This window comes from Lobosporangium transversale (assembly GCF_002105155.1).
Source record: "Lobosporangium transversale strain NRRL 3116 chromosome Unknown BCR41scaffold_50, whole genome shotgun sequence".
Taxonomy (NCBI): Eukaryota; Fungi; Mortierellomycota; class Mortierellomycetes; order Mortierellales; family Mortierellaceae; genus Lobosporangium; species Lobosporangium transversale.
Genome location: NW_019029028.1, coordinates 41434 through 67452, shown reverse-complemented (window position 1 = coordinate 67452; position 26019 = coordinate 41434). Strand labels below are relative to the sequence as shown.

Below are 26019 nucleotides of genomic sequence, written 5' to 3'. Positions count from 1 at the left end.
AAGGCAAGCATGAAAGAACAGCGAGTCTCCTATTTTCGTAGTTCTCATGGCTGAGCTGAATGCTAGCATTTTTGTACATACTTCAAGGCAAAAGCAATGGATCGTCTCTAACAATAATACAACTTAAAAAATATAATAACAGAGAGCATCAAATCATATTTTTAATTGCATTGGATTTCTCGGTAGTGAGCCATAATCTCAGAAGGTAACAGATCTTTGGATGGGCTTCTATGGGTAGTAATCTTTATTTTATTTGAGACTTCCTACTAGTATATCATTTTAGGCATAGAGCTTACGACGATTACGCTTGATCACTGCATTGAGTTGGTTCTCCAACATCTGAGTCTCCATCTTTGCATTGATCACTTGAAGCTCCAGATCTTCAACACTTCGCGCATTCGCTGCAGCACTGACATCTGATTCACTAACATGACTTAATTGTGGAGTTGATTCTGCGGTGTTAGTATTGGTGTTGCTTCCATTACTGTCGTTTCCCGGGCCATTGCCGTACCCCGTTCCGTTTATCATATCCAAGTTACCAAGCATCCGCTGCTGCTGCTGCTGCTGTTGGTGCTGTTGGTGCTGTTGGTGCTGTCGCTGAAGAAAATGGTGCTGCAACTGTGCCTGATGTTGGAACTGATGTTGCTGAGGATGCTGTCCAGCGTCCATACCGAACCCTAGTCCTGTCTGAAAAGACTCGCGATTGGGCAATAACCCTGGTCCTCCTTGAATAAACGTCATATCTCGAGGTCGATGTGGATGGTGTTGCTGATGTTGTTGCTGATGTTGTTGCTGTTGATAGTGATGTCCAATCAATCCAGTACCATTAGCCGCGGAAGGTACCCAATTGTTTGGCGATGACATTGCCACGGAAGTTGAAGAGCCAAAAAAATCCAGAACACTCATCATGCTTGCAATATCAATTGGCTTAGTGGTATTAGTGTTATTGTTGTTTGGGCCGGTGATATTCATATATGATGTAGCCACAGTACTCCCATTTCCACCGTTGCTGTTGTCATTGACATTATTATCGTTGTCCTTACTACTATTGCTGTCGGCGGCGTTATTACTGTTGACGGTTGGCAGACTGAGCCCGGGAGGGGGACCGGAGACCGAGATAGCAGCTGATGATGTCGTTAAAGGAGTAGAAGACAGGGGCAAGGAAATCATGGGTGTATTCAAACTAGTGCTCGCGAACCCACTACTCACGCCGGAGTATTCACCACTGATAGGAGGCGCGCCGCTGTTTGCGTTGCCATCAATGGGAGAGCCTGTCCTCAGTCCACCGTTAAGGCTATTAAGTATGTTGTTGTGCTCATCTGTCAGTTGAGTGTATTGTTGTGTTTGAGATTGTAAGGATTGATCCTTCATATTAAGCCGGTCAGGTCGGATCCCTGCATTTAATCCCATAAGTAGGTCTGATTTAACCTTGGCGGCTCGCGCCGATGCTGCCGAGTTAATTGTATTCATTAGAGGTGATTCTCCCAGTCCGAACACCATAGGGTAGGGTTCCATACCATTGGGTTTAATTGGGGGGTAATTCTAAGAACCCAACAGGATACGATAATTCAAAAATCCAATAAACGGACATATTAAAAGCCGCAATGAAATCAAGCAATATCAAAAAAAAAAAAAAAAAAAAATACCTCCATGCGCTTTGGTCCCAATCCGAACTGTTGAAGAGGCGAACTAGTATGGTTAAGGCCAGCCCTACCAGCCATGTCTAGAAGGCAAATACAAGGCGAAAAGAATGTAAATTAAATATTCCGATCCTCTGTCCAACGCTGAACAAAATGCTGTCATCAGATTCAAAAATCATACCCGAACCAGGGCCATAGCCCATGGAATTAAATGTACCAGGCGCTACTGTGTAAGACGGCTGGAGTGTTTCTACAAGTGGTTGTCTAGAGATGTTTGAAGATGAGATTCGGGCCGACATGATGGCAGGATCCTGAAAAGCCATCGAGGTAGAAAGACCCGTTGAGTTAGTAATAGGAGAAGACTGATGGGTTGAAGGAGGAGCAGCTGCAGCTGCCTTCAAGAAGGCTCCAAAAAAGTCCTGTGCGTTATCTTGACTATTACGATTTCCCAGGTTCTGACTACCCACATTATTGTCTGATGTCCAATTGCCAAGTCGAGAGTCTTGATGAGGGCGCTGTGCCTGCTGCATTTGCATTTGCAAATGCTGTTGAAACTGTTGCTGCTGTTGCTGCTGCTGGTGGTGGTGGTGGGGTAAGGGCCAGCGCGCAAAGTTCTCTAAGCCTGGGGGGGGAGACTTCATCATAGTTGGTGTCATGTTGCTGTGCGCCAAGCCTGGAGGTCCATTGTGCTGTTGTGAATGTTGTTGGTGATACTCTGCCATACGAGGATTAGGGATTGCAAGCATCCGGTCTATATTAAGCTGATTCATGCTCCTCTGGAAGACAGCACTCTCTTGCTTATCACTGCTAGTCCACATGTTGGCATTTTGGACATCTGAATGGTTAGGAATAGATGGAACTTGGTATTGGAGCTGATGCTGAGGTTGATGATGCTGTTGATGTAAGGAATGCAACTGTTGCTGGTGTTGATTATGTGGCAATGCGTTATTGGACTGACCAAAGCTGATATTAACATTAGGAAAAAGTGCTCGGAAGCCATCCTGCATTGATTGTACGTTGGCTGTCCTATCGGATTGCTCTTCGCGCGCAAGCGAGTCTGAGTACTGATGGTCAATAGCAAATCCAAACCGAGAAGCCTGCCTTGGCTTGCCTGGGATAGGAGGTCCCAAAGGACGATTGTGACCCATGGTAGGATCGTAATCCGAATCATCGAGATATGACCTAGCTGATGATGCGGTGGGTCTGCGCATGAGAGGCTCATCCTCTAATGAAAATGGATTGAAGGAGCCAGTATAGTGTGTGGGTGAGAGAGGGAAGCTTGAGAGAACTAACGAGTCCAAACCGAATGGGCCAGCCACTTCGGGACGGATTGCAGAGTCTCCATCTGGGTTGCTAAAAGCCGCAGGAAGAGTTGCTAGTGACGCATCTGGATTGAACGTGAATGAGCCCAAGGGAAGTACGGGCTGGTTCTGTACCAACTGCGCCTGCTTCTTATGATGCTCACGTTCCTCACGTTCCTTCCTCTCTTGCTCTTCACGCTCCTTCCTCTCTCGCTCCTCACGTTCCTCACGTTCCATTTTCTCTTGTTCTTCGCGTTCTTTCCTCAATTGTTCTTCACGTTCTTTTCTCAATTGCTCCTCACGCTCCTTTCTCTGTTGCTCCTCGCGAGCTTCTTTGTCTTTTCGCTCCTGCTCTTCCCGTTCCTGCTTTTCTCGTTCCTCTCTTTCCTTCCGCTCTCTCTCTTCTCGTTCTTGTTCTTTTTGCAGTCTTTCTTTCTCTAATCTTTCTTTCTCTAATCTTTCTTTCTCTAATCTTTCTTTCTCTAATCTTTCTTTCTCTAATCTTTCCTTTTCTAACCGTTCTTTCTCCTCTCTTTCTTGCCGCTCTTTCTGCTCCTTGCGTTCTTGTTCCTCTTTTAACTCCTTCTCTCTGCGAGCCTTTTCCTGTTCCTCCTTTTCTCTTTGCAGCTGCTCTAGTCGTTCCTGTTCCTTTCGCTGCTGCTCCTTCTCTTTCTGCTTTTGCAATTTCAACTCCATCTCCTGCTGTTGCTTCTTTTTCTGCAGTTCCAGCTGCTCTTGTTCCAGCTCCAGCTCCCTTTGCTTTTTAAGTTTTTGTTTAAGTAATTCTGCTTGTTGCTCTGCCTCTTGTTGTTGCTTCTGTAAGAGCAATTGTTGCTTCCGTTGTTGTTCTTGAAGCTGTCGCTGCTCTTGAAGCATCTGTTGTCTGGCCGCTGCTTCAAGAGCTAATGCCTCTGCTGGTGTAGGTGAATCTGATACAAGATTTTACATTAAAGTTTAATTATGAGCCATAAAAGCCATATACTAAGAAAATAAACACGTTTAAATGAAAATACCAGCAATAAAAATGACTCACCATCTATAAGGGGTCCATCTCTAACATAATTGATCTCTTTCCGCTTCACATTGTTGACAACAGCTCCTGTAATCATTGAGGATACTGACCCCTTTGGCCGCAAAGGTGGAGGGCCTTCTAACTTCCGAGCCGCAGTATTATTTAGAGTTGGTGTTGATGGATTGCTACCTATCTTTGCCCAGGAGGCTGTTGCTGGGAGAAGCGACACTTCTTCTTCTTTGTCTTTATCTTTATCTTTTTCCTTTTCCTTGTCATCATGCGAAGGTCTGTCGCCTCCTGGTGCTGGCCAATCTGAAAGTGACGATGCATTTGAGTGGAAAGATGACACTGTCGCTGGCCTTGACTTTGGCGTTAAAGATGGACCTGATCCATGAGTAGGCACGGATGGGCGTCCGGAGTTATTATGCTTATGACCGTATGAATCATGAGATGAACTGTGATCATGATGATGGTGCTTGCTATTTTGAGAAACATGAAAGTTATATAATGTTATTAAGCAATTAGTACTTGTCTTCAGAACGTAATTTGATAACTTAAGTATCATATGAATATAAAGAAATAAAATTTTTACCCCACTGCAAGATCTTCTTTAGTGAAGCTATCAGCATCCTCTCCAGGCTCGTGCAAATACATGCATCCTGGGTTTTGACAGGTCATGCCACGAAGGTAATAAGTACAGTACTTTGTGGTTCCGTATGATGCCCTAGAGAAAAGAAAAGTGGATGAACAAAATCCTCACATCAGGTCCTGATTATAATCAAGCTTAGGTGCATGTGACGGAGAAAAAAAAGTGAAAGCCAAGTAGCTGCAAATTAGGAAGAATAAAAAAGTAAAAAGAAAAAGCTTTGCAAACTGTACGGATACATCTTGCTTTCGACCCGCAGGTAATTCCGTCCATGGGTCCTGTCTCTCCATGATATTTAGGTTCTTCAGAATATTTATAGCAAGTTGACAAACACTTGGGAACTCTTACCTCAAGATTTTGCCATCCCAAACACTACCGTCAATTGCTGCTATTGCCTTTGTGGCATCTTCCTTCCGCACATACGTAATGTATACACCCACACTGCCTTGACCTAAAGATCCTGACGATGTTGTGGCATTTCTCCGGTTGATTACGACCTTGGCAATCTTGCCATATTGTCCAAAATACTCATGTTGCCTTAATGTATGCTGATAAAAATTTAAAAAATCGCTTTGTGTCAATTTGTGAGACAGTGATTGTGTAAATTGACATCTTAGAATCAAAAAGGTATTAGTTTAGATCTTGGTCTCACCTCATCGTTGGCAAGTTTAGCAGGGAGACCAATCACATACACTAGGCTCTTCTGGACCACACGCATGTTAGAAAGATGCTTCCTATTCATGGCTTCCATCTCCTTTTTCTCGCGCTCCTTTGCTTTCTTTTCATTCTTGATCATCGTTAGTCTGCAGTTAGGTTATATAAGAAAAAAGAATGCTGATTTAGTACAACAAAGTTGGCTTGGTCTCCTGTTACTAGAAGAAATAAGGCCAATTGGATGAAAAACACTTACTCATCAGCAGAGATGGGCGTGAATTGAACAGTTTCCTCCGAGTATATTCTCCTGCAGGCTGGACAACGCCCATTTAAGTCTTCCTTAATGTGATGCCAGCAGAAACGACAGATCTGATAATTATATGTAAAAAAGAAATCACTTTATGAGACTTGCGGCCACCCATCCTCACTCATATAGTCTTTCTGATTATTTTCATGATTGCTTTGAATGCAGATTGAAAAGTGAAGCAAAAAAAAAGATATCCTTTCTATTTTGTTGCTGTTCCTTGACAACCGACAATGTGTGTACCTGATAGCCGCACGGGCAGGGACGGAAATTTCTATCCGAGATGTCGAGCTCCTCCATGCACAAAGGGCAATCGAAATCTTCTTCATCGAACATCATGCTTATACAGTTGTAGCAAAGGGAGTGTTGTTGTTGAGTGTGAAGGTGAGGAGGCAGTAGCTTAAAAAGTTGTTTTTTGTTTTTGACAAATGATGGCAAATGGATTTCTGTATTTTTTTTTTTTTTTTTCTAATTCAGACCAATACAGAAAAGCTGTGTTTATCTTTTATTATTTTTTCTTTTCCTTGTTTTCCTTGTGTATAGATGGCAAAAAGGCAAAAAGAGAGATCTGTGGCGAAAGAGATGATGAAAAATGTAAAAGCGATGGGAGACGAAAAGTCAAATTTATTTTTTAGTATATTTCACATCCATCCTACCTACGTCACTAAATAAAAAACATTTTCTTCACTCTCTTCACTCTCTTCACTCTCTTCACTCTCTTCACTCTCTTCATTCTCTTTAACGTTTAAACTAAGCACCAAATGGATGTACGTGAGGAAAAAAAAAAAAAAAAAAAAAAGCTATCCCAACTATGAAGATAAATGTTGCAACAAAACTGACAATTTGTACCACAACTGACATCGTAGGACAGTGACTTTGCAAAGTTCTTTCCAACATCTTTTGGAAAAAGCACAGCCAAGCCGAAAGCTAAAGTGGAGTCCAGGAAGGATCCTGGCCAGGACAATGATAACATGAGTGCACTGCGAGCAATGGTACCTACATCATTTGGGAAACAAAAACCATTCAAGGACATCACACCTCAGACAATACAGTCTACGAAACACTCTGCAGATCTGGACAATGTAGTCAAGGTATACTTTTCTTTTTTCGCTCCAGAAAGAAAAAGATAGAAGGGAATGAGATATGATCCTATGATCCTATTCCTCTGATCGGTTTCTTCGGTCTAAAAGTATCAACGGAATTGCACAAACGTTCAATCATGCTTGAGATAGTCGATTTAACAAATCTTTTCTTACCGGTATTAACTTTTTAGGATAACAATGCAACATCAACGTCAAAAGCAAGCTCCTCAAAGGCCAGCACGAGTCAGGAGAATAAAGGAACCAAAGTGTCAACTTCAAACGAGGTCAAAGACGATAATAGTGACGATGATAGCAACGATGATAGTAACGATGATGATGACGAAGCAGGAGAGCCAAGCCTTCCTAGCTCTTCCACTCTTCCTATCTCACATGAAATTATCTTGAACGAGCATAGCAAGGTAATTGGCGAAAAACAAATGAATAGGCAAAGGAATTTTAATTTGTAAATCATTATCCACATTAAATGACAAATAACCGATTTCGCCTCATTACAATATAATGACAATATCCAGACAGTGTCAGCTATTGCGTTAGACCCTGCAGGTGTAAGACTAGTGACTGGAAGCTATGATTTCAACATCTGCTTTTGGGATTTCGCTGGAATGGATACTCGGTTCAAGCCTTTCAGGACCATGGAACCATGCGGAGCTCATCAAATCCATGATCTCAAGTATTCTCCAACTGGCGACAAAATTTTGATCATTTCAGGAGAAGCCAAAGCAAGGTTATATGATCGTAATGGCATAGAGATTGCAGAATACCAAAAGGGCGATCCTTATATAAGGGACCTTCGTTTGACATCAGGACATGTTGCATCTTTGACTAGTGGCGCATGGCATCCATTTATCAGAGATAGATTCATCACATCTTCAACTGACGGCTCTATTCGACTCTGGGATGTGGAAAATATTCGCAAACAGGCAGATGTTATTGCGTACAAGACTAAAGAACGAGGCGGAAGGACACCTGTCACTGCAGTGAACTACAGCTCAGATGGCAAGATAATTGCTGGGGCTGCGGGAGACGGCACCATTTCACTCTATCCCAGCAAAGGGCCATTTCTCCGATCCACTCATGTATGTATATTTTACATGTGCTTGTGGATCATCAGCTCATGATTACATAATTTCCCTATCCTATTTCTAACCTTCTATCTATACTATTGTATTTAGACAATTGAAAACGCCCACGTCAAGGGTACAGAGACCTCATGTATTACATTCTCCAGAGACAGCCAGCGGATGGTCAGTCGTGGAGGCGACGACACAGTAAAATGTAAGCAATAGCCAAAAATTGATTGCATATAGATCTTACTTCCGCCAATAATGGGCTGTCTCAATGTACTGCTGTGGCCCTGTTGTCTAATTTTTTTTTTTCCCTTTCTTTACTTTTTTTTCCTTACCTCACTATGTGTTTATTTATCACTTAGTATGGGATGTTCGGAATCTCAAACACCCTTTGTCAATCGCAGAGGATATGGCAACATTGAACTCAGAGGTCAATGTTATCTTTTCACCAGATGAACGTCTTATTCTTACAGGCACGAGCGTCAAAAAGAATGAAGGTTATGGCAAAATCGTCATGATGAATAGCGAAAATCTCGAGATTGTCAGGACTGTCAGTGTATCCAAGAGTAGTGTTGTTAGAGTCTTATGGCATGATAAATTGAATCAGGTAAAATGGGTATCCTGCAAGCCACATTGCTCATCGGGAGAACTGTGACAGGCGACGACTAATTAAAATATTCTACAAACCATAGATTATTGCTGGCAACGCAGATGGAACAGCTCGGGTGTATTATGATCCAGAAGTATCAACAAAAGGCGCACTGCTCTGCGCAACTAAGGCACCCAAGAAACGAGCTGTAGATGATTATGAGATAGATCGACCTATCATCACACCCCATGCGCTGCCCATGTTCAGAGAAGAAAAGACACGGACCAACAAGAGAAAGCAAGAAAAAATGCGCAGTGATCCTGTGGCTTCCCATCGTCCAGAAATGCCTTTGACCGGGCCTGGTCGTGGTGGTAAGGTCGGCTCCAGTACAATTCAGCATGTTTTGACAAATGTTGTCAAAGATATGACGCGTGAAGAAGATCCAAGAGCAGCGTTACTTAAATATGCAGATGTGGTTGAGAAAGATCCACAATGGATCACCCCAGCATATAAGAAGAACCAGCCAAAACCTGTGTATCAAGATGATGATGAAGATGAGCGAGCATCAAAACGGAAAAAGTAAAAAAATAAAAATAAAAATAAAAATAAAGATTGACATTCTTAACAGATGAATGACAATGGTATTTGAAGAGATATGCATGATTTGAATCATTAAAAAGTCAGTGTCATGTTTATTATACCCAGACAACAGGCCAGATAATACAACCAACAATCAGAACCTGAACCACAATTTGGTAGAGGACTGTCCATGCAAACTGATAAAGCACCTTGGGCGAGAAAACTGTCCAAATGAACAAATGATGTCTCAGTACAATCGCTGCAATGGAAAGGGCATACAGTGTGAGTCCAAAGAAAATGCTTGTAAAAATAAGATGGTCTAGCATTCTAATCCGAACCATATGCCGCCGGAATCTAGGGTAGTGAGCGAGTGGGCAAAAGGCTTCAGGCGCTGAGGATGCTAGGAAATTTCTATCAGAGTCAATGGTATCTAATTGTCCTTCGTACACAACGAAGCCTTCCTCATCTTCTGAATCCTTTGGTGGTTCATATTCAGTTGGTGTGCCAACTTCGGTCACAGACGCCTTGTCCTTTGGTGAAGAGCCATCCGTCTGATTATTTTCGACCATAGGCTCTCGGTTCTCAACTCCTTCTCTTGCTTGCTGTTGCTGTTGTTGTTCATCAAGCTGTTTCTTCATTACTTCTCGGTGCTTGGCTACTGCTTGCTTGTAGAGTTGTATCCTTTTTTTGGTCTTGCGAGTCCATGTAGTCGTATCAAGCCTTTTCCATCCGCCAATTGACTTCCAAGCACGCTCTTCGTCTTCTGCTTGAATGATCTTTTTGTTCTGTATAGCCCAACGCATTTCTAATTCTAAATCCCACTTCATCAACGACACAACAGCAATAGACCACCAAATAGGGCCCGCCCAATTGGATATAAATGTGAGCACGCCTGTCAGGACAATATCATACGCCTGGATCCCCACATATGCATTCGAAATGTCAATTGATGCGATAGAGTTGGAGTTTCCGAATAAAAAGAATGAGGAAAGTATCCAGAGGATGATGGTACAGCTGTGAATTGAATTCAGAGCGGGCAACGTCCTAAATACTGGAAGTGAAGCGGTCTCTACAATAAATGGTATTGGTGTCGCCGCTGCTGCTTTCGTTACAGCAGTAGTCAGGGCTGGTATTGTTTTTGGTGTCGTTGTGAACGGCGACATCTGGTCACAGCCGTCTGCTCTTAAAGGTGTCTTGTCGGGTTCATCATTATATTCAATATAAACTTTTCCGTTTTGTGAGCCATCATATATTTGAATCTTAGAGATAGGATCGCGCCGACGAATAAGACTGATCCAGTTGATATAGAAATAGAGCTGAATCCCAAAGAACAGAAACAGTGGCGCATTATGTCGTCGTGATAACAGGATTAGTAGTAAAGTTGTTGACCCAAGCAACATAGCTGGCCCGAATAGTGTTTTTGCCTGCTCTTGTAAAATGTGATCCTCTTCTGCTTTGTCTGATATCTCTATTTTGTTCTCTTGGATTGAGCCCAGAGATAAAGGGTTGAGTGACGAAAGCACCTTCAATACTCCACTTAATATAACGACTGCAGCCAGGCCAGCATAGCATCCACGGGCCATCTCATATCCTGACATGATCAATGTATGCTCTCTCAGGCCTTCGCCTTCAGTAGCATCACCAGCAGCAGCCATATTTACCGCTGAATAACCCACAGATGATAAGGTACTCATGACCGCATGAATGTGGCCCATGGTATCGTCTCCAAACCATGTAGACTCTACGTCCATCTTGTACACAGCAATCCAAAGTGAGACAAGAACAATCAAAACTACCAGTAAGGCCTGAACCACACTGATGAATCCTGTTATCCATAACGGCTGTTGCCGTTGTTGTTGTTTTTGACGTTGTTGGGGTTGAGAGGATACAAAAGGCAATAACGACGATGGAGAGTGTACAGAGAAAACAAGGACAATCATCGAAACTGCGGTGATGATTAGTGTAGTCCAGAAGAAGATCCAAGATAATCCTGTCCAGGAGGAATTCAAGTAATATCGCAGGTCAATTTGATCGGCGTACTTTTGGCCTTTTTTAACATATATAAATGATAATAATAATAATAATAATAATAATAATAATAATAACAATTATAAGTACCTTGCGCCTTCAATATCGATATTCCTCGCCTTTTTTTAGTATTGTTATTTACCTGTCTGGTTCCAGCTTCTGAGCAGACGAAGAATAGCCATTTGAAGAAGGCAATACCCTGTGCCTATCAATGCAGATGATGAGGAGCTCCTTGAAGTCGTGGACATGTAATCGATTGAGGCTGAACTTGCAGTGTTGGCAGTGGTACTAGCGACGGTAGAGGGGACTGTAAGGTGCCGTGCGGTAGTGAGCCCAAGAATTGCCCACCAAGTCATGTTGAAAAAGTACCAAAACTGGTGTTCCTCCTCGACAAAGCTTGATGCAAACAACGTGATCAGATAAAGAGCCAGAATGATCACAGACAAGACTCGCGCCACGAGCCAGCTGATGTCGTTCTTGTTACGCTTGGTTTTCTTCTTCCGAACAGTTGGGTCATTATCCTGGACCAAATTATTACTCCCCAAGCGAGATGAAGAAGCAATCACTGTAGCAAGGGGCTTCGAAGGAGAAGGAAAGTGAGGCTCAAGGCACGATGTCTTGAACTCTTCAACGAGATTTGTTTGCATAGCGCAATAAATAAATCCTGCAACAGCAAACGCCATCAACAATGACCCATTTGTCAGGAGTGGCATATCGTATTTGCTAAGGGCAGTGGACAGCATCGAGCTGGAATTTTCAAGAAACTAATAAAAAAAAATAAAAAATAAAAAAATCGCTGTTTAAGTCTATTTACTTCTACTAAAAGCAAATGATATTATTCATCTAAACTTTCGTCCACTTTGAATACACCCCATTACCTTATTATAAGCCCGTTCAGCGGCCTGAGCCGTCAGATTGCGCATGCTGTCTTGATACACGATACTCTTACTTTGTCCCATATCCATTATCTCCAAGAAGGAAGCGTGGTTCGTGAGCGCTGAAAGATACCAGCAGGCTAGAGTTGCTTTTTGGGATTTTTCTTGTAAACATGTCGATTTCCTGATTTCCTCCCCCTCCTGCTCTAGTTTCAAATCAGGATCTATGTAATCCTTCGATAACACTGAATCATTCACCTCAAAATCTGACCACATAGCCCTCAATACACCTGCCATTTGATAAGCATTGATTTGAAGCGCTCGAAGTTTCTCCGCCTCTAAAATGGAATAAAAAAAATTAGACCATGGGAGCCGTGCTACATTGATTCCATACTTCTCACCTATATTATATATATATATATTTAGTATAAAAAAAAATACCTGAAAGACCGGAAAATAACTCGGGTATCAATTTGCCAACACTATTCTTGGGAATTGGAAGTCCTAGCAGAAGTGAAAGTGTGGGGACCAAGTCTACTTGATTGACGCTTTTATAGTACTGGTACTCTTCTCGACCTTCCTGAGAGCGATATGGTTCGACCATTCTCCGGATCTCAGATCGAGCCTGAGGGCTTTCAAACTTTGGGCTCATGAATAAAAATGAGGTTGAAATCTCACTTCTAGAAGAGCCACCATGATTTCCAACTTCATTCATGCCATGGTCTCCACAGAGAATGAATAAAGTAGGAAGGTCCTGTTTCTGTTCATATCCATGTTGTTGTGCCATACCACTGTTACTATTGTCTTTTTCTATTAAAGCTTTATAGATCGTCTCAGCAATAGCGTCCATTTCTGCTTGTTTGGGTTTCATCAACGGAGACTTGGGTCCACCAGAATGACCAACATGATCTAGACCCAAATAATGAAAGATGAGGCCATCCCAATCATCCTTTGCTAGTTCTGGCTCAACATGCCGTGTTACGTTGTTATCAACCTCGACTGTATCCTGCAAAAACGAAACTAGTTAAAAAATTGCTGCATTCGTTTTCTGGGAGATAGGACGCCATGGTATGTAACAGAAGCTGATTTATTACCATCGCGAAAAACGAAGAGGTGCCGTCGGTTCTAAAAAACATGTCTGGAAATAATTTGATCCAAGTATCGTCACCGAAGAAGCCGATGTTGCGTCTTCTACCTGTGTCTGTATCTGTATGCGAACCATTCCCTGGTTCTTTAGCATTCAGTCTTTGTGAAGGAGATCGAACCAGTTGGGCGATCCAGTTATCTTGATAGGCCAATGTAGATGATTGATCTGATTCTGCGATGTTGAGGACCGCGTCCAGGAAACCTGGAACAGTGCCTGTCGTCAATGCCTTGAGACGAGGGAGCGTTACTGTTGGGGCTGAGGCCAATGCTGTAAATGGAATAGCTCTATGGCTGTTGATCAGACTATAGAATAATGAGACCCATTGATTTGTGAGGATAAGTGAATGGCTGTGCAATTAAAAGCAAAGTCACTGTGCCTCATGGTAATAAGTTGTCTAACCTCTGCATAAATCGAAACTCAGAATCGTTTCCATACAAAAAGTCGCTATGAGAAACGATTCCAAAAGAAGAAACACCAAAGATCTTTCAGTTTTTTTTTTAAGGATGCGATAATCGGATGGTAAGCACAATAAAAACTAAATGAATAGTTGTAGAAAGGAACCAGTCATTACCTGCGGAGAGCGTCCACAAGCATAAGGACGACTTTCCCAAACTGTGGTCTAATTGAATATACTTCATTCTGAAGCTTATTTGTTGAGGTCATCAATGGTGGAGGCGGTAGATCTTTAAGTGACGCAAACGAAGTCGAAATAGCCTTGTAAGGAAAGAACCCTTTGGCAAACATAATCAATCCTACAAGTTGACATGCCAGTGATGCCACCAGGATACTGAATATAGCCCATGGCTTCATCACGACCTGACTTTCTTCTGATCTCTCCACGGCTAGTTCTTTATTGCTATGAGACCAAGAATGTCTTGCTCCTTTTTTTTAAAAGAAAAAAAATCCGTGCCTCTTCACCCTACACTGCGTGTCCCTTGTTTTCTCCTTGTTTCTTCTACTCTACTGACCGCAGTATGAAGTTAGTTTATATGGAAACTCCTCGTTTTATTTTTGAATGAAGAAAATGATTAGGCTTGAATGTGAGTATGAAAAAAAAAAAAAAAAAAAAAAAAAGATGATTTCGATGCTTCAGAAATATTTCCAAACATCGACTCAATTGACTAGTCCTACAGACATTTTCCTGACTCTCTATATTTCCTTTTTTGGTGCTCGTTAACCACTCTAATTTTGCGTTTCCAGCCCAACCCTCGTCCATACTGCTGTTTAGAAACTGCTTATTTGCAATTGGATATCCCTTAGGTAGTTTCCAGACCGCCCAGCCAAGCGTTTTATAGCCATTACTGGAAGTATATGTCAATAACCTTGACAGGATTGCTGATCTACCTGAGGAAATCCAGATATTCCTCGTCTATACAGGAAAAAAAAAAAAAAAAAGTTTGAGTAATAAGAAATAAGCAAAAATATGGGAGTAAAGAAGGAAACGCTGACCGACAGGTCAGTTATTTTGAATATTAACCCTGGTTTGATTAGGCTATTCTTCACTCCTTATGAAGTCGAGGTCAATATGTAAAAATAAAATGAGAAACAAAGCCACATTGCTCCATGCAAGAAGAGTAAGGGAAGACATGGCCTATCTCTACTCTGCTTTTCTGCTTGCTCATCTAGTAACGACAACAATCAAAGAAGAAGTTCAAACCTAAGAATAAGTCCATCAATAACAAGAATAATATAATAATAATAGCACCAAAACATCATGGAATTTGACGCTGTAAGGGCTCTCTCAACTTTTACAAAGTGCATTGTGTGCACCTTATTAAAAAGGATCTGCATGCGACATAAGTTGGCGGGAGCTATTCAATTGGAAAACCATGGCGTGTATTGATAATGGTGCTCATGCACCTTTACCTTCGCCTTCACCTCCCCATCCTCTATCTCGTCATACCTTTTTCCTCCACTCATACCACTATCCTGTAGGACCGCTTCGCCATTCCAGAGGGAGATATTGATATCGAATTGGGCCCTGTTGACTCTGCTCCAGCAGTCCTCTCTAGTGAAGTCATGAACAACTCTATGCTAGAGCTGGAACAGTAAGTTAGCAAACTCTCCCCTGTTTTTTATAAATGTTCAATTTAGATGGTGATCACTAGGATCGAAACCCATCGCTTATACAACGTATAGAAGTACTTTACTTAACTTTTACATTCGTGTTTCTTTCAGGGAACTGGATGCACAGACAAGAGACATCTCGACACGGTTTCAGAATGAGCGACGTCCCGAACCTCCAGGTTTAGATCAGGCCTTATCTAACACTTATGGTAGCCGCCACAGCAACAACGTCAATATTAGATCAAATCGCTTGAACAACAACAGCAGCAACATTATGCCACATAAGTATGCTAGCAAAAGTGGAGGGTTTGTAACAGGTAATAAAAAAAAAATAAGAGCAAGAAGAAAAAAGTGCACTGTCAGCCCTCGTTTTTTGATCTTTTTTGTCGAACTTCTCTTTTTCTTTTTTTTTAACAATATATTACATCATCATAATAATAATAATAATAATAATAATAATAATAATAATAATAACAATAACAATAATATATATAGGGTTTGATCCATTATCAAAGGAGGAGCAAGCAAAGAGGGCTAGCCGTGCACAGCGGTTCGGAGCTGCTACTCAAGCTGAGGCGCCAAAGAACGATCCAATGGACGAGAACGGAACTAGTATGGATGTCGGTAAGAAAAAAAAAAAAAAAAAAAAAAAAAAAGCTTCAATGGCCTTGTGGATTATAGAAAAAAAATTAGATGAACACACTCGATAGTATATATTTTTGCAATCTATACACGAATGATACGGATGATAATAATAATGTAATGGCCTTAGATGATGGGGAATGGACTAGGCCTGACAACTTGCCAGAAACGCCTCCAAGGACTACAACTATCCGTCCGGAGGCTGTGTATCTTTATGGCACGGATGAAATGTCTACTCAAGATGTCCTCAAATACTTTGAAGCCTATGGTCCCAGTCATGTGGAATGGATCGATGATTCTTCATGCAATGTTGTGTTCCTAGATCAATTCTCAGCCAAACGCGCTCTTTACTTCCAATTGGTTGACAATAATGTTAGCTTTGGTGAGGACGACGATGGTAATGGCGATGTAGAACCCACTCGACCAGATGAAGGTGTTGTGAATGGCGTATCTGCTCCTACGCTGATTCAAGGACCTAAATCTAAGAACAGATTGCAGCGTGCCAAAAACTATATCCCTGTCCACCAAAATCAGAATCAACCGGTCGCTAAAAGCAACAAGGGGTTGTTCTTGCGATATGCTACAGACATGGATCGCAAGGAAAAGGGAGCGGCAACCAGGAGTCAATACTATGCAGTCCATGGACGGGAAAATGACAGCATTAGATCATCTAGATCATCTCAGGCCAATAGCTACAGCAACAGAAATAGCATGGGCTCTTCACGGTACGGTCGCCGTAGCCGTGCAGATGACGAAGAGGTATGGCTCCGAGGACGTGGCATTACTACTTTTAGTCGTCTCCGCCGGAAGTATGAGGATGGAGAAACATTGTCTCCATCCCCAACTCGTCACCGTTCTTGGTCACGCAACAGGAGACTGACTGGCTCAAGGTCCAGATCACGTTCAAGCTCGAGATCAAGGTCGCTTGATCGTGGCTCACAGTCCCCAGAATTTTCATTTCGCCGTGAGCGTGCAAGTCGTTCCCCAGAGTCGAGAGGCCGCGCGCATATGGATGAATATGAGTATGTTATCATTACTTAGGTTATTTATTACATTGATGGTTAAGTGCCTGAAATCTTTTATGGTTTTTTGTCTATATGACACTCACTTATCGCTCATATTATTTTCTTGGCCTCTACATTTATAAATATCTATGTGAACTCCTTTTAGGCAACGGGGCCGACGAGGCGACATTTCATCGCGTCTTGGCAATCGTGTTATTGATGATACGGCCGTCGAAAACAGACTCAATCAATATGCAGATGACTTTTTAGCCGAACTCGAGTCCTCGTTTTCACGTCGGGAAAAGGCTATTCCGAAGACAAAGCTGTATAGTGATTTCTATGAACGTGAGACTCTTTCAGAATTCCCACCGGAATCTCAGACAACGTCTACAGGCAGTGGTCGGAGCAATCGAAGAGACAACCGAGGTGACCGTGGACGACATATAGATGATTCAACTACTTTCGCAGGAGCATCAGCTTCCGCTCCTGGAACAAGGGGAAGGAAAGATCATAGAAGAGAAAGAGAAGAGGCTCTGAAGGCACTGGAAGCACGATTGGGTTTGCCTGCAAATGAGCAGTTGGATGAGTTTGGACGTTCAAGAAGAACTTAAAAAAAACTCCAACTTATTACATTCATAATTGCTACTACACAGCAATCTTCATTTACAGAATAGCTCCATCTTTTTTTTTTTTTTTTTTTTTTTTTTATTTGTTATTTCTATTATCTATTACTGTTATTAAATATTGTTCGATATATTTTTCTAAAAATCAAACTCATTCCGGAAGGCATCAAGATCCCTTGTGGTTTCGCAACGATGTGCAAGATCTGCTCTGCCCAGCATGTACATGGTCATCTTGAGTGTCTCCCATACATTCTGGGACATGCCGCCGATACCACCATCTGACTGGGAACCTGCTGTTGAAGCAGCACCCACCATCAGTCCCCGTGCTGCGTCCCCTGCATTCTGCAATGACAATGCACTCAACAGATGCTCAGCAGCCTCGCGGTGCTGACCCAGATTGATGCAAGCGATCGCAAGATTGTATCGTGCGCGGATATAGGAAGGGTTGATATTCAGAGCATTGAAGTAAGCTTCAATTGCTGATGACGTGTTGTGAGAATTGGCAAGAGTAGCGCCATATTTGTTCCAGAGCATGTAGTCCTTGATAAAAAAAATCCCCCAGGAAAGTAAAAATAACAAAAGTCAGAACCATCCTTTCCTTTCATATATATATATTTAAAAAAAAAAAAAAAAAAAAAAAAAGACTTACATCGGGACGAAGGTTCAAGGCAGCACGGAAGCAGTCAACAGCCTTCTCATACTCCTCCGAGACGTTGAACAAGATTCCGAGTGCAATCTGTACATCTGGATCCAAGTTCTCGCCTGGATTACTTCTAGCAGCCTCCAAGAATAATCCAGTAACATACTCATGCCTCTCTTGAGCAGAGCGACCTTGTCCTCCAGAGACAGCGTTCTTTACGCCTTTATACTGGTCTGAATTCTCGACCCAGGACTGGAGGGCATCATATGCATCTACCCTGCAGTTCTCGTTTGTGTATGAAACTGCCAATGCCAACCAGGCATTCAACTCTTTGGGGTTCGCCTCCACTGCCTTGACTAGCGCCGCGATAGCCATCGTTTCACGCTCATTCTCTTGTTGTCTCAATCCCAATTGATGCCATGCTGCCGCATCTGTGGGGTCCTTTTGTACTGCGGCTTCAAGAGCTAAGATTGAGTCTGTCAGATTGCCTCTGGCAGCTATATCCATCAACTTTGTTGTATCGGCTACCATGTAAGGATTATTCTGCTCAAAGGCATAAGTCCGATACCGGGGATCTGTGGCTCTATACCCTAATCCAGTGACATCTTGCTTCTCCCAATCCTTTTGCAGCGAATCCCACTCCTTGTCTCCAGGCTCCTGTGCCAGATGAGCAATATTCTTTCGATATGATTCAACCCAGCTCTCACCATGGTCCTGTTGCTGATGTTGCTGAAAGGCCTGTTCTAGCTCATCGGCCGCATTAGATGATGTAAATTCGTTGACCCAGTCTTGTGCTGTCTCTTTCCGTGAAGCATTAAACTGCTGTGCCCAGTCTCCTGCACCTGCACCTCCACCCATAGCCCTTGTGACGCCTTCGAACTCCTCTGCCCAGCCTGCTTCTTGCTGCTTGGCGAATTCGCTTGACCACATACCACCAGGTTCTCTGTTCTTTATATGTTGCTCGATCCGTTTCTCGAACTCTGTAGACCAAGTACTACCACTGTTTTCTTGTTGCTTTTCTTGGAATTCTGAAGACCAATCCGCAGCTTTTGCTTTGCCCTTGCCTCTATCTTGTTGTTGGTTGAATGAAGCGGCCCAATCACTTCCTGCTGTTGCAGTAGCAGTAACGGGTGCTGTTTGCTCAACCAGCTTGTTTCCTTCAATAGCAACCTCTTGGTCTCTCAGCCGTCTGATAAAGTTCATGAAGGACGAGTTTTTAAACTTTTCATTGCCCTGTGTGTCCACAGAATCCAACAATAATCCTGCAGTTTTTGCAAGAGCTTCCTTACTATCTTGATCGGTTTGAAGACCACCCTCCTGTTGTGTGAACTCTTCAGCCCAGCTCTGTGGAGCAATCGTGATGCCATGCTCAGCCTTGAACTCGGATTCCCATTGACTGACGTTCTTGGCATCTTCAAAGGCTCGTTCAAAGGCTTCAATTTGATCCGGTTGCAGTCCATGGTCCAATCTACCGTGTTGTTGCTCAAACGCAGTAAATTCTGCTTGCCAACCTGCAAAAAATAAATATTAAAAAAATTCACGTGCGTCAATTATACTTTAACAACAAAAATCACTAAACATTTGATTCATTCCATAGATCAGTTGAGAGAAAGAAGTAAGGAAGGAAACAGACTTCAAATATATATATTAAAAGACAAAAAAAAATACCTCCTATTTGTGGTTGATACTGATGCTGCTGCTGTGCGTTTCTGAACACACTTTCAAACTCTTGGAGCTGTGTATCATTATGAAACTCGGGTGGGATATGCTGAGATCTAGCGTTTTGTTGCATAAAATCCAGTGCCCAATCGGGTCCCATGGGTGCAGGAACAATCTGAGCATGATGAATACCCTCCAGTTCCTTGCCCATTTCATTGAATTCAAAGAAATCCTGTGAGCCGCCAGCACCTTGCTGTAAGAACTCTTGTGAAAACTAAAAGATCAATCCGAAAGTAAGAGAGATCATCAGCAGGGGAAAGAGAGAGAGAACGAAAGTAAAAATTAAATACAAATGAGTGAGTGCCTCTTTTTTTTTTTTGCGCAGCATCATGTTTCTTCCTGCTTGTTCGTCTAATCCAGTATGATTAGCGGATATGATCAACTTTTATTACCTGGTCTGGGCCTTGCTGCCTAGGACGGGCCGTTCGGAAACCTGAGGAACTGCTTCCGGCATGCTGTGAACCGGATGCAAAACGTTCCTATTCAATGCAAAGTCAAAGAGACAAATGCGGGGAAAGTGACAGAAGAAGTTTATTAATGGAGATAGAACTACAAAACGTTCGACTGAGGAAATAAATGATCGAAATGATCACAAGGAAAAGTGCTGAAGACAGTGAGCCGAGAAGCATTGAACATATAGGTGTGGGCGTATGTAAGAGAAAGAGAGTTGAAGAAAAAGTACCTGTTGAAGGGTTCTATCTTGAGAAAAGTTCTTGACCAGTCCATTCATAGGGTTAGCAGGCCCACATTCTGCTCCGCCGGAGACGAGGCTTGGGAATGACATGGTAGTAGTTTAATGTAGAAAACGAAATAAATGAGCAAATGAGTAAGTGGATAAATGAATGTGTAGGAGAAGCAAAAGGAGAGATAACAATAACGAGAGAACTAGAGAGAAAGAAGAAAAAAAAAAGGTCCGGAGAAGATTAAGGTTCGTCAAGTAAGAAGTCATAGAATGCCCGGACATGGAACGAGCATCACGTGTCAGCTAGAAAAAGGAAAAATGTCCCCCCAGGTTGAACATTATATTACATGATATTTACACTCGCCACTTGACTTTAATGGCTTGATGACTTACTGGCTGACTGTCAACTGTATTAAACATTTCATAGTTGCGGATTTTATTAGTCAATACAAACAATCCAAAGCGTGTCGTATTCTCTAGTCTTTCTCCAGACGTTGCTACCCATAAAAGAAAAACCCTCAAAACATGTTCTGCCAAAACACCAATAGTAACATCCCCAGTGCCATAACAGACCATCTGGCAAGGAATCCTGCAGTCTGAGACGATATATTTGCTTCACTCCAATACCATGGTGGTGGCGCCCCACAAAGCTCCCAACAATCATCATTGTATGGACCAACTTGTCCTACTCCCTCTCCTGAAATCTCCCTTCCTCTCGAAGGATAATTGGCAGTAGGATTATATACGTCATACCCATTGGGTCCATAGAACGAGCCACCAGCTCTAATATAGCGTCGCTCCCAGCAATGTATATGGCACCAGTGCTCTCTGTAGCCCTCTTTATCATCAAAACGTTTTTCTAGGGATGCAGACACATCTTTCGAACCGTTTAAATGCTGCGATCCACGGCTACACTCGAGTTGACTTTCATTGGATATGGCCTCGAATGAAAGTGAAATCGCGAAGCTTGTATTGGTCATGGTCCCCATAACGCATAATAACACGACAATGGGGGCAATCGCATATCGAAGCAAGTTGAATGGGGAATACATGATCGTATAGAATACTATATTACTACGGTTATTGCACTGACAAAGTCTCGGCAAGGAAAAAAATAATAGTGTTGAGGAGGATTGAAAAAATGGAGTTCAATGTAGTGAAAAGCGGCAAGGAAAAATATCCATCGTGAATCCATTTAATATGGAGAGTAAGGCAAAAAAGGCATTGGGATCACTGATAAATGACAGTTTAATTAATCTAAACTAAACGCCTAGAAAATGAGGACAGTTTATTGGGCAATGATAAATAAGCTATAATTGTAAGAAACGCGTCATTTCTGAAGAGGCTCTCTCTCTCTTCCTCGCTTTTGTTCGCAAATCGCTTCTTTCATTCTCATTCATTCCAGCATGTCATTACCACCACAGTTCTCCGGCCACCGCATCTCTGGAAAGGCGGACGCGCATCATACGCTCGAGTTCTATCTTGATTATGTTTGTCCGTTTTCAGCCAAGATTTGGAACCAGGTGTATCATAATGTCCTTCCGTGGTTGGAGAAGGAGCATCCTGGTCAGGTTCAGGTATATTGCATACAATCCTTTAGCCCTTTAAAATGGAAACGACACACAGCCATTTTATTCATCAAGGTCAAAGAACACCGATATAGTAACATCCCCGCTCTTTTTCTCTCCTTCTTTCTTTTTTTTTTTTTTTTTTTTTTTTTTTTTTCTCTTTTTTTAGTTGATTGTCAGGAATCAAATCCAACCTTGGCATCCAGCTTCCACTCTAACTGCAGAGGTAAAGAACAAACATAGCTCCTCTGATGTTATTGCTCATGCCATGCTACAGAGATACAAACATTCAAACATTTATTCTGAGTTTTATTTTAAAGGCTGCACTTGCGGTTGAAAAGATCGATCCTTTACAATTTGCCGAATACAGCAACGCATTGTTCAACAATCAAAAGGCGTAAGTCTACCTAGCTCCCATGAATAGCGAGAGAGAAGTGTGGAAGTGAGATTGGAGCAGGAGCGAGAACGACGAACTAACGCTTTCTTTCTTCAAAGGTATTTTGACGAGATCGTGGTTAACGAGACCCGCTCTGAGCAATACAAAACTCTTGCTGCCCTTGCAATCTCAACTCTTCAGTCGTCCTCATCTATCACAGAAGAAGCTCTGCTTCAATTGCTCCATATCACACCTGTTCAGACTTTGGCTCAAGCTACTAATACAGGCAACAGCGTGACAAACGATCTCAAGTACTTTATCAAATTGGGTCGTCAAAATGGAATCCACGTTTCACCCGCGGTTCTCTGGGATGGCTTGGTTGAGAATTCGATCAGCAGTGGATGGTCTCTTGATCAATGGAAGGAGTTTGTGATGACGAGGTTATAAACAATAAACACAAAAGCAGCAGCTTTTATATATATATTTCTGAAGCACAAGTTTTATTACAGTTGGGAGGTCTTGTTTTTCTTGCTCATTTGTTCTTCGTTGTATACATGATGAATATGGGCAGCAGCATTACAATTGGATGAGGAACCCAAACAATAAGAAATAGAATAAAAAAGTAAAAAAAAAAAACAAAAAAAAAACATATAGTCGCAATGGAAAGGCATTAGATGTAGAGAGAATAAAGAACAAAGAGTAAAAAAAAAAGCAAATCACGAACATCTAGTGTTTTAGTGTTATTGATATCTTTCTTGTTTGTTTGTTTGTTTGTTTTGTTCCCTTATGCCGACATAAAGAAGTGGCTTCCATCATCGCCACCATACTCGCTTCCAGCGTATTCACTGCCAGCATACTCGCTCCCTCGATTGTTAAGGCCAGTATTAGGTCCCCCAGGACTAGGACAGTACAAAGATGAACTTGACTCCATATCGTTATCCGAGATCATCGACGCCATGGGTGATCCTGGGGAGGGACTGGGCGGCAGAGGAGTATTTACTGCGCTTGTATAAGCTGTCAGAGTGTTTGGAGACTGTGGCGCATGTGGTAGTAGCCCTGTAGCTGTGGTGTAAAAAGATGGGATCTGCGCGTTAATGGACGGTGTCCGCTGATTCGGGTTGTTCCTGGAAGCATTGTTGACCTGATTCGAATCATTGACACTAAGAATCCCAGAACTATTACTACTATTAGTACTACCTCCGTTCATGCCCAGGCCTAGGTTCTGCATCGAAAATGAAGGCGACAAAGGCGAGTTGGGTGACTGATGTGGGGACAAAGGTGAGTGGTGAGGTGATAATGGTGCATTCTGTGGCGACTGAGGTGTACCTCCGCCCATAGATGTCTGGATAGTTAACGGAGACTGAGGTCGACGAGGACCCTGTGCTGATCCGTCATTGTTGCCACCAATGGTATTGAACATCATGTTTTGATACATCTGTTGAGTCGAATTTTCAGGGGCTGTGATATAGATAGGCGGCCTTTCTGGCTCTGGTTTGACTTCATAGTGCTCAAATGTGAGCTCTGGTGGTAGCGCTATTAGAAATAGGACCGTTATTTTAAAGAGAAAAAAAAACATTCACAGATCATACAGACGCGTATGAGATGTGAGATTAGTCAGGCAAAAGCAAAGGAGAAGAGGACCGCAAAATAACAGAGATAAAAAAAACTCACGTTGTCCTCCTGAAGTTCTTTGGATATAATCCAGTAAACTCTTTAGTAATTGCTGCTGAGCCTGCTGCTTGCGACGAGTTTCTGCTAACTCCCGTACGACTTCTCCAAAGTTCTCCTGCAACTGATTCACATGCTGAAGCAACTCTGCTTGCGATGCCTGAATCATTGCCATATGTGCAGGCAAATCACCTCCGTCTCTCCTCATTGAATCTGATTCCATAGCCTTACGCTTAATATCATCCAGCAGATCCTGTCTTCCCCTCAAGAACTTTTGGTGTGAAAATTCCCAAATTTGATTTTCTGCGAGTGTGCGATGCCCTCGAGGTGACTTGTTGACTTTGTGAAAGCCGTACCTGCAGAATAATTAGTATTTTAATGACAAAGTACAAGAGGCGAATACAATTTAGCTTCATAGATCGAACTAAACCATTTAACGTCACAGAGTCAGACACCCATTCATTAGTATCATTAATAATAAACAAAGACTAAGTTGGAGCAATATCGTACATATTGAGCTGTCTCACAAAACTGGAAAAGTTATTGTGCTTGAAGTGTTTGGGTAAGACATCTCTGGAGAATTCCATAATGTTGCAGACGATAAACGATGTCCCTGTGTAATTCCACGCGATCAAGTGCTGATACTGCTTGTCGACCACCATGCTGTAAGATGCAGGAAAAAAAAAAAAAAGGAAATTAAAGGTCATCATTCCACATAAAAAATAAAGACGGTATTTATTTTATTTAATCCTTACTTGTGCAACTTGTGGACAAATGTGTTGGTATTTGCCTTGGCTGGTGATGGGGGCTGCAATGAAGTCATGGAGCCATTGGGCGATGAGGGCTGGGAACCAGATACGGAAGAAGATGATGGAGAACTGTTGGTTGTCTGCAAAGGATAAGGAATCTGGTTTCCACTATTAGCTCTAACGCCTCCTGGTTGACGAGGTTGAGGAAGTGGTTGCCCTTGGAGCTGCAGATGCTGAACATGTTGTTGCTGTTGCTGTTGTAGTTGTTGTTGCTGCTGTTGTTGCTGTTGTAACTGTTGTTGCTGATGTTGTTGCATCTGCGAAAGTAGCTCTCGTTGCTGGTTCATACTGAACTCCGTGTATCTATAATGTCCCTGCTGACTTTTTGGGTTGCCGTCAATGAAACTAAAGAGACAACAAGAAATGGAATTGAGTAATAATAAAAAGGTAGTAGACACAGTTAATAAATGACACAAGCATGCGCGCGCAACGCAACAATAACGACAGTCGTGTTCACTATTGTTGACAAAGTAATGAAACTTTAAGCGTAGCGTTTTGACAAATGAGATGATGTAGCGTTGATGATGCGTATGGTGGTCCATTGTCAATTTCTTTCAAATGTATTTTGTTGCAAGATAATCTTTGTTTCCTACACACCTGTTTTCTATATCAATCTGTGCTTTAGATGCTTTGAAGGAAAAAGAAAAAAGAAAAAAGAAAAAAGAAAAAAAAGAGGGTGTGAATAAAAAAAAAAAAAAGTGAGCAAAGACAAAAGAGCGATGTACCAAAGGGGCGCAAGAGCTAAAAAAAAAAAAAAAAAAAAAAAAAAAAAAATTCAAATTACGGAGTAAAGGATGACAAAACAAAACAGGCGCAAGAGTGGATTTAATCAAGCTAATTAAGCTAATCAAACAATCAATCAACAAATAAAAGACCGATGACCATACACATAAACACTATTCAGGTTTGCACGGTTGGCTGATGGTAATTGCTGAGCAAAGGAGAAAAGGTACAAGAAAAAAAAAAAAAAAAAAAAAAAAATTGCGTTTGAAAGACCCTGGAAGTGAGTTCGACATTCAAAAATTTAGACCACAAGATGGTGCTATGCCATACACAACTTGACTTATAATATTAATAAAAAGTTAAAGCTAGGCTAAAACAGAATAGAAAATAAAAAAGAAAGAGAAAAACGAAAGTGATGGATTGAATGGATGATGCTAAATACAAGTTTAAAAAAAAAGCTGGCGCTTGAATGCAAAACAGATGAAATGAGCGATTAAAAAAAAAAAAAAAAAAAAAAGGAAAGGAAATAGAGGAAAATAATTGGATTTCAGGA

General features: G+C 42.0%; 8 protein-coding genes across 8 annotated transcripts; 3 read left to right on the top strand and 5 right to left on the bottom strand.

Moving 5' to 3' along the window:
* Positions 1 to 169: 169 nt before the first annotated feature.
* On the bottom strand, positions 170 to 3965 carry BCR41DRAFT_185134 (hypothetical protein). The gene is made up of 4 exons (XM_022019783.1): positions 2108 to 3965; positions 1822 to 1951; positions 1647 to 1723; positions 170 to 1542 (listed from the first exon to the last, which is right to left on the bottom strand). The coding sequence occupies exons 1-4, from the start codon at positions 3815 to 3817 to the stop codon at positions 280 to 282; spliced, it is 3180 nt and encodes a 1059-aa protein (XP_021877074.1). The 5' UTR covers positions 3818 to 3965; the 3' UTR covers positions 170 to 279.
* A 576-nt stretch (positions 3966 to 4541) lies between these two features.
* Positions 4542 to 5893, bottom strand: BCR41DRAFT_378919 (RING/Ubox like zinc-binding domain-domain-containing protein; the record flags this gene model as incomplete). The annotated part of the gene is made up of 5 exons (XM_022027183.1): positions 4542 to 4677; positions 4948 to 5147; positions 5252 to 5402; positions 5510 to 5622; positions 5801 to 5893. The coding sequence occupies 5 exons, from the start codon at positions 5891 to 5893 to the stop codon at positions 4542 to 4544; spliced, it is 693 nt and encodes a 230-aa protein (XP_021877073.1).
* A 326-nt stretch (positions 5894 to 6219) lies between these two features.
* Positions 6220 to 8899, top strand: BCR41DRAFT_425451 (WD40-repeat-containing domain protein; the record flags this gene model as incomplete). Its single annotated transcript, XM_022030588.1, has 7 exons — positions 6220 to 6324; positions 6424 to 6648; positions 6831 to 7058; positions 7173 to 7736; positions 7833 to 7935; positions 8090 to 8334; positions 8420 to 8899. The coding sequence occupies exons 1-7, from the start codon at positions 6319 to 6321 to the stop codon at positions 8897 to 8899; spliced, it is 1851 nt and encodes a 616-aa protein (XP_021877072.1). The 5' UTR covers positions 6220 to 6318.
* A 112-nt stretch (positions 8900 to 9011) lies between these two features.
* Positions 9012 to 13689, bottom strand: BCR41DRAFT_400510 (hypothetical protein; the record flags this gene model as incomplete). Its single annotated transcript, XM_022029144.1, has 6 exons — positions 9012 to 10942; positions 11066 to 11687; positions 11802 to 12136; positions 12240 to 12804; positions 12893 to 13247; positions 13517 to 13689. 6 exons carry the CDS (start codon positions 13687 to 13689, stop codon positions 9012 to 9014), a joined length of 3981 nt encoding a protein of 1326 aa, XP_021877071.1.
* Positions 13690 to 14577: 888 nt separating this feature from the next.
* On the top strand, positions 14578 to 17336 carry BCR41DRAFT_361689 (hypothetical protein). The gene is made up of 5 exons (XM_022025586.1): positions 14578 to 14993; positions 15124 to 15329; positions 15508 to 15636; positions 15785 to 16676; positions 16825 to 17336. Exons 1-5 carry the CDS (start codon positions 14965 to 14967, stop codon positions 17267 to 17269), a joined length of 1701 nt encoding a protein of 566 aa, XP_021877070.1. The 5' UTR covers positions 14578 to 14964; the 3' UTR covers positions 17270 to 17336.
* A 53-nt stretch (positions 17337 to 17389) lies between these two features.
* Positions 17390 to 20513, bottom strand: BCR41DRAFT_341306 (hypothetical protein). Its single transcript, XM_022022234.1, has 5 exons — positions 20323 to 20513; positions 20033 to 20119; positions 19590 to 19854; positions 17931 to 19432; positions 17390 to 17821 (listed from the first exon to the last, which is right to left on the bottom strand). Exons 1-5 carry the CDS (start codon positions 20422 to 20424, stop codon positions 17420 to 17422), a joined length of 2358 nt encoding a protein of 785 aa, XP_021877069.1. The 5' UTR covers positions 20425 to 20513; the 3' UTR covers positions 17390 to 17419.
* Positions 20514 to 21670: 1157 nt separating this feature from the next.
* BCR41DRAFT_389539 (hypothetical protein) lies at positions 21671 to 22793 on the top strand. The gene is made up of 4 exons (XM_022028134.1): positions 21671 to 21899; positions 22060 to 22116; positions 22211 to 22287; positions 22386 to 22793. The coding sequence occupies exons 1-4, from the start codon at positions 21729 to 21731 to the stop codon at positions 22711 to 22713; spliced, it is 633 nt and encodes a 210-aa protein (XP_021877068.1). The 5' UTR covers positions 21671 to 21728; the 3' UTR covers positions 22714 to 22793.
* A 210-nt stretch (positions 22794 to 23003) lies between these two features.
* Positions 23004 to 25692, bottom strand: BCR41DRAFT_361684 (HSF-type DNA-binding-domain-containing protein). The gene is made up of 6 exons (XM_022025585.1): positions 25631 to 25692; positions 25341 to 25371; positions 24690 to 25088; positions 24445 to 24597; positions 23938 to 24290; positions 23004 to 23799 (listed from the first exon to the last, which is right to left on the bottom strand). Exons 1-6 carry the CDS (start codon positions 25632 to 25634, stop codon positions 23051 to 23053), a joined length of 1689 nt encoding a protein of 562 aa, XP_021877067.1. The 5' UTR covers positions 25635 to 25692; the 3' UTR covers positions 23004 to 23050.
* Positions 25693 to 26019: the final 327 nt, after the last annotated feature.

Bases quoted from the DNA above. Each gene is read 5' to 3' on its own strand.
- BCR41DRAFT_361689 (XM_022025586.1), top strand. From the start codon at position 14,965: ATGAACAACTCTATGCTAGAGCTGGAACA. The intron at 15,330-15,507 runs GTAATAAAAAAA...TAATATATATAG, and splicing joins AAGTGGAGGGTTTGTAACAG to GGTTTGATCCATTATCAAAG. The intron at 16,677-16,824 runs GTATGTTATCAT...AACTCCTTTTAG, and splicing joins GCGCATATGGATGAATATGA to GCAACGGGGCCGACGAGGCG.
- BCR41DRAFT_389539 (XM_022028134.1), top strand. From the start codon at position 21,729: ATGTCATTACCACCACAGTTCTCCGGCCACCGCATCTCTGGAAAGGCG. The intron at 21,900-22,059 runs GTATATTGCATA...CTCTTTTTTTAG, and splicing joins AGCATCCTGGTCAGGTTCAG to TTGATTGTCAGGAATCAAAT. The intron at 22,288-22,385 runs GTAAGTCTACCT...CTTTCTTCAAAG, and splicing joins TTGTTCAACAATCAAAAGGC to GTATTTTGACGAGATCGTGG.
- BCR41DRAFT_341306 (XM_022022234.1), bottom strand. From the start codon at position 20,424: ATGTCATTCCCAAGCCTCGTCTCCGGCGGAGCAGAATGTGGGCCTGCT. The intron at 20,120-20,322 runs GTACTTTTTCTT...TGCATTGAATAG, and splicing joins AAGATAGAACCCTTCAACAG to GAACGTTTTGCATCCGGTTC. The intron at 19,433-19,589 runs GTATTTTTTTTT...TATTTTTTGCAG, and splicing joins GTATCAACCACAAATAGGAG to GTTGGCAAGCAGAATTTACT.
- BCR41DRAFT_361684 (XM_022025585.1), bottom strand. The intron at 25,089-25,340 runs GTGTGTAGGAAA...TTGTCTCTTTAG, and splicing joins CAGATTGATATAGAAAACAG to TTTCATTGACGGCAACCCAA. The intron at 24,291-24,444 runs GTACGATATTGC...ATTATTCTGCAG, and splicing joins TTTGTGAGACAGCTCAATAT to GTACGGCTTTCACAAAGTCA.
- BCR41DRAFT_185134 (XM_022019783.1), bottom strand. From the start codon at position 3,817: ATGCTTCAAGAGCAGCGACAGCTTCAAGAACAACAACGGAAGCAACAA. The intron at 1,724-1,821 runs GTATGATTTTTG...TTTGCCTTCTAG, and splicing joins GGGCTATGGCCCTGGTTCGG to ACATGGCTGGTAGGGCTGGC. The intron at 1,543-1,646 runs GTATTTTTTTTT...TTGGGTTCTTAG, and splicing joins TGGGACCAAAGCGCATGGAG to AATTACCCCCCAATTAAACC.